Genomic DNA, 11,720 nt, shown 5'->3' on the forward strand with positions numbered 1-11,720 from the left:
ACTTGTTTTTCTTGGGGTCATAGTTGTACCCTCTCTTGTTCAACCTTGACATCATCTTTGAGGTCTTCCTCATGAGAAGTGCTAGCTCAACATCACCATCTTCATCACTTGAATCTTCGTTAGCTTCATCTTCGCTTGAGCTTGGTGATGGAGCTTTGCACTTGTTCTTTTTCTTGGACTTATGATCACTCTTAGCTTTGAGTGCAAGATCTCTCTTGTCTTGCAGTGGATCAACTTCTCCCAAGAGGAACATCCCATGAGACCGAATCTTCCCAACAACATCACTCACTTCAAGCGTTTCAAGATCCTTCTCATATAGCAATGAGGTGACGATGTTGTACTTGGGCTTGTGTAGACAATGTAGAATCTTCCAGATGATGTCACTATTAGACAAAGGAGAAATTTCAAGAGCGTTAATGTCCTCAATAAGCACATTCAATCGAGCAAACATTTGTTCAACCAACTCATTTGGAAGCATTTTGAATTCATTAAGTTTTTCCTTAAGCACTTGATATTTTTCTTCACGAAGCTTTTTAGAACCAACATAGATAGCTTCAAGTGCTTCCCAAATTTCATGAGAGGTCTTTTTGCTGTGAACACGAGCAAAGATTTCCTCACTAAGAGCATCAAATAAGGCATTCTTTGCTCTAGCACCATATTTAACTTGGTCTTCATTCCAAGGACCGACTATAGGTTTCTCCGTGACCGCCCAAGCGATGGGATTAATAGCCTCAAGGTAACCCGCCATGTGAGCTTTCCAATAAGCATAGTTTCTCCCATCGAGCTTGGGTGGACCACCACTTCCCCCGGCCATACTCTAGGATTTTAAGCCTAAAAAGAGAGCCATCGCTCTGATACCAATTGTAAGGATCGTGGCCCAAGAAGGGGGGGTTGAATTGGGACTTTTTCAAATTTCTATCTAGTCCTTAACCTAGACTAGTATTGCCCAATCTATAAATTTAAAACCTAGTCACTAGAGCATGCTAGCACAAGGTCCTTAGGTAGGTAAACACACTATCATGATCATGTTGCTTAAAAGATATCACACTAGCAAGATCAAAACCTAAGCAAAAGATCACACTACCATGCAAGTTATCCTAGTCAAACTACAAGCAATCAAAGACAAGAGTAACAACAAAATGATTTAATTGCTTGAAATAAAAGTAAGAGACACGAGACAACCGGATTTTTTCCCGTGGTATCGAGGAGTTGACGCTCCCCCCTAATCCACGTTGGAGCACCCACACAAGGGTATAGCTCCCTTGCTTCACCAAGGAGCAAGTGATCACTAAGAATGCTCTTTCTCCATCTCCGGAACGGCGAGTTTCATACCGTGTACAATCTTCTTGTCTTGGGGCTCCCACAAACACCAAGAGCTCACCAAGAACCTCCCGATCACCAAGACCGGCTAGGTGCCGTCAAACACCAAGAGTAACAAGCTCCTAAGCATTCACTTGACCTACACTCAGTTGGCCCTAGCTCAAGCACACTTGCTACACTTGTAAAGGATGGATTCTTCAAGGTTGAAGCACAAACAAAGTGCTAGATCTTCTCTTGTTTGCTCAAAGCACTTTCTCTTCTTCTCAAGGGAGGCCTCAAGTATTCAGGGTGTCAAAGGCAACTGAAATGAGCCATGGGGTGCCCTTATATAGAGTGGAAAGAGTTACATAGCCGTTGCAAGTCCACTGCAGAAAAACCGTGAGCACCGGAAGAACCGATGGGTGTCAGATTTGAGGCGTCGGTTCAACCGGTCTCTCTGTGTCCAAATTGTAGCCATTGGGGTTCTGACACAGTATCCAGGCTTGCGTCATTGCACCGGTGCATGCTCCGTAGGGGCATCGGTTCAACCGATGCTGAAGAGGTTCACTGACCAACACAAACAAGCTCTCTGGAACATAGGACATCTAATGCACCGGTGCTTTGATTCTGAAGCGTCGGTTCAACCAGTGCTGAAGAGAAGTTGAAGTCCATCAAAACATGCTCTCTGGAACAAAGTACATCTAATGCACCGGTGCTTTGATTCTGAAGCGTCGGTTCAACCGGTGCTATAGAGTTTTTGACTTGATTCCTTTCTGCATCCAGAGAAGATAGACCGACAGGGCATCGGTCTTCTGCCAAGCATCGGATGCTCCGACGCTTGGGCACCGGTTCAACCGGTGTTGCTGTTTTTCTTTGTTTTCAGCTGAATTGACTTGGATTCGAGTGTAACTTCGATTGATTCTTCTTCCAAGCGTTGTGTTGACTTCTATTGACCATCTTGGGTTGTTTTTGAGCGAGTGTGCATGATTTCTAAGGCCAACTTAATTTTGATCAAGCTACTAACTCATGAACCCCTCTTAATAGTACGGTCAAGAACTAAAAACTATAAACCCTATCTAAAACAAGTGTCCTTCATCTCCTTGTGACACTTGAGACTAGAAAGGTCCTTAATCTTTGAAAAAGAGTCCTTGGCACGCATGGTTGTTTCGAATTGAGGGGTCTCTTTTCACATTCCATATGAGACATAACTAATTATTAACATTTCCTTCAAAACATACGTTAGTCGCATACGGTTGTCATTAATCACCGAAACTTACCATTAGCATCTATCGGCCTAGATGCACTTCATTTTTGCATCCTGGAAAATCCAGCCTTGCTGCATACTTGAGTTGAGTTCCCGAAGGTGCTGTGAGGATTGCCAAAGCTCATGAGCCGTTCTTGTAGTAGGCTCCATCACATTCTAGCTGCCAGATTGCTTCAATGACCGGAGGGCTCTGCGAAGGTGCTGACGATGTCCAATCAGCAACGAAATCTGCCAGGACCTGAGACTTGATTGCGCTTCGCGGGACAAAATCAATGGTGTGCGATGCCAACTGTGTTGCCCATTTTCCAATTCTTTCGGAGGCTTCTCTGTTCTCAAACATGTCCCGAAGGGGAAAAGATGTCGGGACCTTGATCTTGAAACTCTGAAAATAATGGCGAAGCTTCCTGGCTGCCATTACCACTGCGTAGGCCATCTTTTCCATTTCTGAGTACAATAACTTCCATCCGCTAAGGGCTTCGGATACGAAGTAGATTGGTAATTGTTTCAAAGTGCTTTCGACCATTCTCTCTTCGACTAATGCTGCGCTCACCGCGGAGCTTGAAGTTGCAATGTATAATAAGAGCTCTGCCCCAGGCGAAGGGCTAGTCATTACGATGAGGTTTTCCAGGTACGTTTTTAGATCTTCGAAGGCTTTGTCTTGATCAGGACCCCAGTGAAAATTTTCTGTGCTCTTCAGCACTTTGAAGAAAGGGAGTGACTTTTCTGCGGACCGCGAAATGAACCTGTTTAGGGAAGCCAGTCAGCCTGTCAACTTCTGGACCCTCATCTTGGTCGAAGGTGGTTGCATTCTTCTGATGGCTTTGATTTTTACTATATTTGCCTCGATGCCTCTCTCTGTGATCATGCATCCTAGAAGTTTTCCTCTTCTGACACCGAAGACACACTTTTCTGGGTTCAATTTGAGCCCATGTTTGCGAACGTTGGCAAATGTCTCTTGAAGGTCTGAAATGTGGTCTTTGCGCTTTTTGCTTCATACGACGACATCGTCGACGTACACTGAAATGTTTCTATCCAACTGAGTGTCCAGTACTGCTGCAATGGTTCTGTTGAACGTGCAACCAGTATTGCGAATCCCCTCGGGCATCCTCACATAGCAGTATGTGCCGAAGGGAGTAGTGAAACTAGTCTTTTCTTCATCCGACTTCTTCATGAATATTTGGTGATAGCCAGAAAAGCAATCTAATATGCTTAACATCTCCGAGCCTGCTGCTGCATCTACCAGGGTGTCGATGCGAGGCAAAGGAAACTCATCCTTCGGGCAGAACTTGTTGAGGGTGGTGAAGTCGATGTACATTCTCCAACTTCCATTCTTCTTTGGGACCATGACTACATTGGCCAGCCATTCTGGGTACTGCACTTCGCGGATTACACCCGCATCAAGTAACTTCTGAACTTCGCTTTGTGCGGCTTTCTTGCGGTCTTCGGACATTGTGCGAAGACGCTGCTTACACGGCTTGACCTTCGGGTCCAACCTTAGCTCATGTTTCATGATTTCCCTGCTGACTCCTCGCAGGTCCGAAGATGACCATGCAAAGACATCCTGATTGTTTCGCAAAAACTGGACCAATCTGGTTTCTTCTATCTTTTTGAGCTCTTTGTCGATCGTTACTGTGCGATCGGTTACATCTTCGCGTAAGGGGACCTTTTTTGTGTGTTCGGCAGGCAAGACTCCCTCTTTGTGGGGTTGCTCAAAACTAGGTGGCTTCGCTTCTTCTTGTTCTTGTTCTTCTTCATTAATTGATGCTTCGATTGCATGGACATTTTTCATGGCACATGCCGTGTTGTCTTCGTATCTTCTGGCTTCTTCTTGGTTGCCGAGGATCGTGATGACTCCTCCGGCTATCGGGATTTTCATGCAGAGGTAAGCTTGGTTGATAACTGCTGCGAACTTGATGATGCTGTTGCGGCCGAAGATGGCATTGTATGGGTAGGCTATGTCTACCACATTGAAGGTTATGAGCTCTGTTCGCTGTGTGTTGCCTTCTCCAAAGGTCACATTCAGCTCTATTTTGCCGAGGGCTTCGATTCGCTTCCCCCCGAAAGCAGATGAGTGGGTACTGAGACTTGTGTAGGTTTTTCTCTGTCAAGCCCATCTCGATGAAGCATTGCCAAGTGAGAACATCTGCGGAGCTGCCATTGTCGACAAGGATCTGACAAACATCGTTTCCCGCGAAGTGTACATCATTTCTGCCAATGTTTGCACGGATAACAAGGGGGTCGTTGTGTGGGTAGTGTTGAAGCCTGAGGTCAGCTTCGAAGAAGGTGATTGGGACGTGAGACCAGGGAGTGCGGAAATGCTTGCCTTCGCAGACATGCGAGACGGTGCGGGGGTATTCTTTCCTCTGACGCTTCGTCTCGTGCACTGGCTCATTTGATCCGCTAGAGATGGCATTGATGATGTTCACCGTGCCTCCGATCGGATCATTGGCTCTTTCTGGGATCGTGCCAGGTTCTAGCTTTGGCGGTGGGGGAAAGTAGGTGGGTGCTTGTGGCTGGGGTTGTGGGTGCCACCCTTGATGTGGCGCCGAAGGGGTTTGGATTTGTGGGAGTTGGGGCACCGAATGTGCTAGAAGGTCTGGTGGGGTATATGTGGGGTTGTAGTGGATGGTTGGGAAAGATGGTGACAGGGTGGGATATGCCGAAGTCCAGTGAGGTTGTTGCGGAGGCTGCCACTGGATTTGTGGTGGCGGGCCTCGCGGCTGGTTGTTGTGAGTGTCATTTACGGGCTTCGGCGGTTGTTCGGTGTTTGTGGCTCGGTCCAACTCTTCTTTTTTTTCCTTGACGAGGGGCACTCACTCGTCCAATGACCCTTATCTCTGGCGTGAATGCAGCAGTAGGGAACTTTCTGCCTTCGGCCAGAATTTTCCCTTTGACCCCGGTTGCTTCGTTCGCTCCTCCCTCCTCTGTTGTTCTGAGGCAGGGAGTCGCGGGCTTCGTCACCGGAGACCATGTTCACGGCCTTCGGAGTCTTTGCTTGTTCGGTCTGATGTGGCTTTGGCCTGTCGCGATTGCGCGATCTCTTCTCATTCATCTCTTCGATTCTCCAGCGCTTTCCTTTGTCTGAAATGCAGTATTCTTGCATAATCTCGAAGAGCCTATTCAGGGTCTTCTGCCTGCGGCGCTCGAGGTACTATCCACATGGTCCTAGACTTAGGCCTGCGATCGCGGCATCTATGATGGAAGACTCCGCTACATCTGGAGCCCTTGCGCGAAGCTTGACGAGTCGGTGCAAGTACTCTTGCAGAGTGGACGCTTCTTGCTTCAAGTTGTGGAAATCACATGAGTTAACTTCTTCAGACTTTGGCGCTCTGAAGGAAGCGGTGAGCTCTCTTCGGAGCTGGTCCCAGGTGTGGATGTGGCCACCTAGGAGGTTGGAGTACCAATGCTGAGCGAGGCCCTTGAGTGAAAGGACAATCGCCTTAACTTTGCATACCGGGCCGCCTCCGGATGATTCGATGGCCGCTTCGTCCTTGAGGAGGAAATCTTTTGAATTGGAGTCTCCATCGAATTGCGGGAGAATAGTGGGGTTGAAGCATGGAGGCCACCGGAGCTCTTCGAACTCTGCCGAGAGAGGCGTGGCGAGGCCTTATTGTGGTCGAAGTTGATGCTGCACTATGTACTCTCCTTCCTCTTCGTCCGAGTACTGGTCTTATTCGATGAGGATGGGTTGTTGGAGAAGCCTGCGAGGCTGAGGCGCCTGCTACACGGGCTTCGGGGCATGGCGAGGGGGTTTCAACATTGTCAGACGATCATGGATGGATTGCCGCATTACTTTGCAGCGAAGCTCTTCTTCTCTTAGCTTGTTAAGTTGCTCCTTGAGCTCTTGCGCCGTGAGCTCGTGTCCTTTTCCCTTCGCTCTTGCTGCCACCGGCGCATTTGATGTGCCGGCCTGGGCTTGTTGCGCGTGACGGAGACGCTCGGAGAGGCACGCGTCAATTCTCTTCATGACTTGGATGTCTTTGGTGGAGATGCCAAGGTCGTGGAGATCGACCTCGAAGTCCCCGTCAGCGAGGTCTTCGACCTCGAGGTCTTTGCCGTGGCCTTCGTTGTTGTCGTTGTTCGTCGTGATGAGGGCGTTGTCTGACGAAGGTGGGGCTTCGGTCGAGGCGTTGGCCTCCGAAGCGCCAGGGTTTGGTTTCTTCTTCGCTGCCATGTGGTCGTGTCAAGGACGAACCGCGGGTGGGCGGCAAAACTGTTGGTGGAGGACACTCTTCGGAATGAATGAGAGTCCCAATAGTTCGGTTCGTCAGGGGCGAAGCCCCGCAAAGACGATTGGCACCAGAGTGACAGCACGAAAATCAAAGCAGGGGCATAATTTCTTTGTATTCAATCAAATCACATAGTTACAGTGGGGGTATTTATAGCCCAACGGTTCACCTACTCTCTGGCTAAAATATCTTAACTACCTCATAACCGCCAACATCTTGGAATATTCCTAGGGTAAGTTCGTAATGTTACATGGATCGACATGACGTAGTGGAATTACAGCTGGACACGACACTCCGTACAGATTTCTAACAATGGCCTTGCCTTTCTTCGCATCCCTTCGCGATCCAAGTTTTCGCTGCCTCGTCGAAGGGGCACTCGGTGCCACTTCGCCAACCGTCCCTTCGCCATGGCGTGCAGCCTCTTCGCTTCCCTTCGGGTGGGACTCACCCGTGTTCTATTTCCTTCGCTCCGGGCCATCCTCTTCGCCTTCGCAGTTAGCTTCGCCATTTCGCTCCGCTTTTTTGCTCGCAGTTGACTGCCTTCGGCGACGGGCGAAGGTGGCGTCCCCAACACGCCTGACGTCCCGACCTTGGTTGGCGGCAGCAGCACTCGGCCATGGGCATCGCAACCAGACCCGGCTGGGTGGGTTGGGGTGAAAAAAATGGGGTGCGCCCCTCGCGCACGGACGCTCCCGTGCGCACCCATCCCCGATGCCGTTCCTTTAGGATCTGACGGATGGCGCAGTGAACGGCTCGGCTTCCTCGCAGGGATCGACTTCCGCGTGACCTCGGCTCGTTGAATCGAATAGCCGCCCGGCTCCGCTTCATTGCTCCCGGCTTCTCCAATCTAGCCATGACGCTCCAATCATCGGCCCAGTAGTGCAGCGCAGCCCTAGCTGCCACGCAGGCTGCCGTAGTGCAGGCGCGCCCAGAAGCGGACGATAGGAGGAGGAGGACGCAAGGCTGCGGCGGCCGTTTGCACTGTTCAGCAGCCATCCAGGAAGGTTGACGTCGCCGCGGTCGGGGCGGAAGGGTGTTGCCGCGAAGCCCTACCGGCCGGTGATCGTGTGGCAGCACGGCACTACTGCCCACGGCGGAACAGTGGCGCCGGAATAGGTGCCATCTCAACTATGGAAGAAGGGCTGCGCTGCGAAGCCCTACCCGGCGACGGCCACGCCGCGGACGGAGCAGAAGGCAGTGACGGCCACGCCGTCGACGGAACAGCAGGCGGCGACGGCCACGCCACCGACGGGGCAGAAGGCGGCGTGCCCGCGACGTCCCTGGGCGATCGCGAGCAAGCTATTCTGTCGTCGTCGATCCTCAGGTAACTTGTGTGGCTGCTCCTCGCTTCATCATGATCCCCATCCATGTCTTGGTTATTGATCCATGTTGTTACTCCCTGAGGAAGCTCCTGCGATCCCTCATGATCGTTAGGGTTTATTATTACACCTCACTATCAATTTTCCAAATGTAGATTAAATGCTCCTTCTGCGAATCATGATGTTGCTTGTGATCATGGAGAAGAGGAACAACAAATACCACATGTTGGAGCAGTGGAGATTGAAGTACCAAATGAGGTAAAATAAAAGTAACAAACTTCACAAACGATATCTAATATTTTTTGTTATGTTAGACCTTTAATTGATAATTATTTGTACAGGATGTGGTTGATAAATATGCTGAGATGGCACCTAAAGTTGGAATGACTTTTGACTGTGAGAAAAAAGCTTATGAGATGTACAATACCTATGCTGGACTTGTTGGCTTCAGTGTTAGAAAGAGCAGGACGAAGCGCCGCAAATCAGATGATAGTTTATCTCAGAAATATTTTGTTTGCAGTGGCCAAGGACTTCGGAAAAATGAGGCATCACAAAAAGATATTACAAGGACCGGTTGTGATGCTCGTGTCCAGTTTAGTATCAGCAAGGAGAATGTATGGACTGTGCAAAAGATCGTAGTAGAGCACAACCATTATCTTGCCAGTCCAAATAAGATACATAAGTTGAGGTCTCAACGAGAGATTATAGAGGCAGATAGAAAATTAATTGGGCAGGCACGACAGTCTGGAATGAAGCCATCCCAAGTTTTCAATTTTATGAAGGAGCATTATGGAGGGGAAGACAAAGTACCATTTACTAAGATGGATTGCTATAATGAGATTGGTCGCGAGTGCAGACAGTACTTAGAAGGCAATGATGCACAAACATTATCTGAATATCTGAGAAATAAACAAGCCCAGGACCCAACATTTTTTTATGCAGTTGAGGTGGACAAGGATACTGGTCATATAGCAAATTTTTTTTGGGCAGATGGTCAGTCTATCATGGATTACAAATGCTTTGGTGATGTTGTGTCCTTTGACACCACATTTCAAACAAATAAGTTTGAAATGCCTTTTGCTCCGATTCTTGGCACCAACCATCACAAGCAAACAATAATTTTTGGGTGTGCACTCATGTTCAATGAGACTATTCCATCATTTGTTTGGCTATTTGAGTCCTTTCTTCAAGCAATGTCTGGAAAGCACCCAAGCACAATTTTCACAGATCAAGACGCGGCAATGGCAGCAGCAATTGCTCATGTATTCCCAAACACAGCCCACCGCCTATGTTTGTGGCATATTGGCCAAAATGCTGTCAAACATCTTAGTCCTATAATTAAAGCGGCAGAGGACAAGGCAGAGGACGAGGCAGAGGACAAGTCAGGTAACAAGTTTAACAAGTTCTGGGCGGATTTCAAAAGTTGTATCTACGAAGACAGAGCAGAGATTTACTTCACAGAGAAATGGGATGAATTGTTGGCTAAATACAACCTTGAGGATAACACATGGATGTCAAACCTATATGCTTTGAGGGCAAAGTGGGCTGCGGTATACCGTGACTCATTTACAGCAGACATGCACTCGACCCAGAGGAGCGAAGGTATGAACAATGTCTTCAAGAAAACATTTCGTAGGAAACTTGGTCTTTCAGAACTCCTTGTAGAATGTGAAAATGTTATAGTCACTCTAAGGTCAAATGAGAAGGATGCTGATTTTCAGTCACGTCCAAAGATCCCAATTTGCTACATTCCAAATCTGCCAATGTTGAAAACTGCAGCTGAAACATATACGAGGAGAATGTATTCAGATTTTGAGGAAGAGTTTAAAAACAATTTACGTTGTCTTGTGAATTGTTGGAAGGTAATGGGACAAACTCCACATTCTTTGTTAAGTATATGCAATCTGAACGTGGGGCAACAGTAGTATTGAACAAAGAAGATTCGACTATTACATGCTCTTGCCGGATGTTTGAATGCATATGTATGTTAAGTATTATCTTCCAAGCTGTTTAAATTGCATCTTGTATCCTGAAATATTGTTTGTTTAAATTTGGAACTATATGTTTCAGGTTTATTATGCAAACATGATCTTAGAGTCTACAATATGAATGGGGTATATAATTTGCCATCACAATATATACTGCCTAGATGGACAAAATATGCTAAAAGTGGATTTTATATTGAAACAAAACAAGGATCCGAGGAGGGAGATTTGAATGCACAGGCAACACTTATATCTCGACAGGCCACATCTCTTGCATTGAAGTGTTCGTCATCAAAAGAACTACTTGATAAAATCCAGAAAGCCTTGCATGACTTGAACTTGGAAGCGGATACTTATCTAAGTGAGATGCATGATAAATCCAATGAGATTTTCCCCTACTCCAAATGAATGTGTCCGAGATCCACTAAATGGTGTAATATCATTCAGAATCCCTCCAGTCATAAAAGGTCCAAAGGAGACATGTTTTAAAAATGTTCTTGAGAAGAACCCAGGAAAGAAGAAGAAGAAGAAGGGTGCCCAGAAGAAAGGTATCCAACTGTTAAATGCCTTTTGTTCTAGTGTAAATTTTTTTTCTAAATATTTGTTTATCATATATTTTGCATTGTAGGTGACGATCTGGAACATGATGATATTGAAGCAAGAGACGAACGTGCTGAGACAAACCAAATAATTGTAAGACAATACCTATTTTCAAAATTTATTCCATTACATGCATGATTTATGAACACTTTCTTGTCGTAAACACAGGATTGTAATGTTGGGGCATCTTCAACCATGAATGCTCCTTTCGTCCAAGGTGGATATACTAATGTCGCAATGCCCCCGTTCAATTTATTTGCTAATCCTTCTGCAATGGCTCCTCCATACATACCAGGAGGGTACACAAGTCTCTTAATGGGAGTTGATCAAGATGCTACAACGCAAGCTGCTGTTAGGAAGTTACATTTTGATGAATCTATGTAGACATGTTCTCATGAAATGAACTATATTGTTTTGTAAACTCAGACCCTAAGCACCTCAATTAAATCTTCAAATTTGATGAGTAGAGGTTACTATTCACAATCAGAAAATTCAGAGAATAGTAAAGTCTAAAACAGCATCATAAATGAAAGACAAGAAATTAAATTATGGCAGTGGGCAGCTCCATATTACAACCACTGAAATCTCTAAAATAAATTATGGAAAAGGTGAGCTGCTATATAAGAAAAGTGTCAGATTTCAGAACTGTCACTGATACATAGATTCCTGATTTTGCCCACCATTTCAGAGCTTATAATTTGGAGCTTGTAATATGGAACCTGTTATCTGATTGCTTATTTCAGATAGCTTATTTCAGAGCTTGTAATATGGAGCTTGTAATCCTTTTGTGTGCATTGTGGAGTTCCTTTGGTGAAATCACTTCAGAGTTCTATCAGTTAGGAGAGTGAGTACTATTACAGCACGGATATATTCAGAAAATGCAACAGAAAAATGTGGCCTAAATGTCCAGTTCTTTCAACTCCTTGGAGTTGCCATCCGAGTCCTTGAGTAGATCATGGAAGCCCTTCATTTGGTTGGATTTAAGATACAACTCCACTTGTGGGTATCTCTCACAGATGTCTCC

At 46.6% G+C, this 11,720-nt stretch overlaps 1 protein-coding gene across 1 annotated transcript; it reads left to right on the forward strand.

The window, feature by feature from the left end:
* The first annotated feature begins 9,352 nt into the window (after nt 1-9,352).
* On the forward strand, nt 9,353-11,080 carry LOC120677881. Its single transcript, XM_039959076.1, has 4 exons — nt 9,353-9,713; nt 10,516-10,644; nt 10,725-10,789; nt 10,865-11,080. The coding sequence occupies exons 1-4, from the start codon at nt 9,353-9,355 to the stop codon at nt 11,078-11,080; spliced, it is 771 nt and encodes a 256-aa protein (XP_039815010.1).
* The last annotated feature ends 640 nt before the right edge of the window (nt 11,081-11,720 follow it).

Source organism: Panicum virgatum, chromosome 6N, assembly GCF_016808335.1.
Source record: "Panicum virgatum strain AP13 chromosome 6N, P.virgatum_v5, whole genome shotgun sequence".
In the NCBI taxonomy this organism is placed as follows: domain Eukaryota; kingdom Viridiplantae; phylum Streptophyta; class Magnoliopsida; order Poales; family Poaceae; genus Panicum; species Panicum virgatum.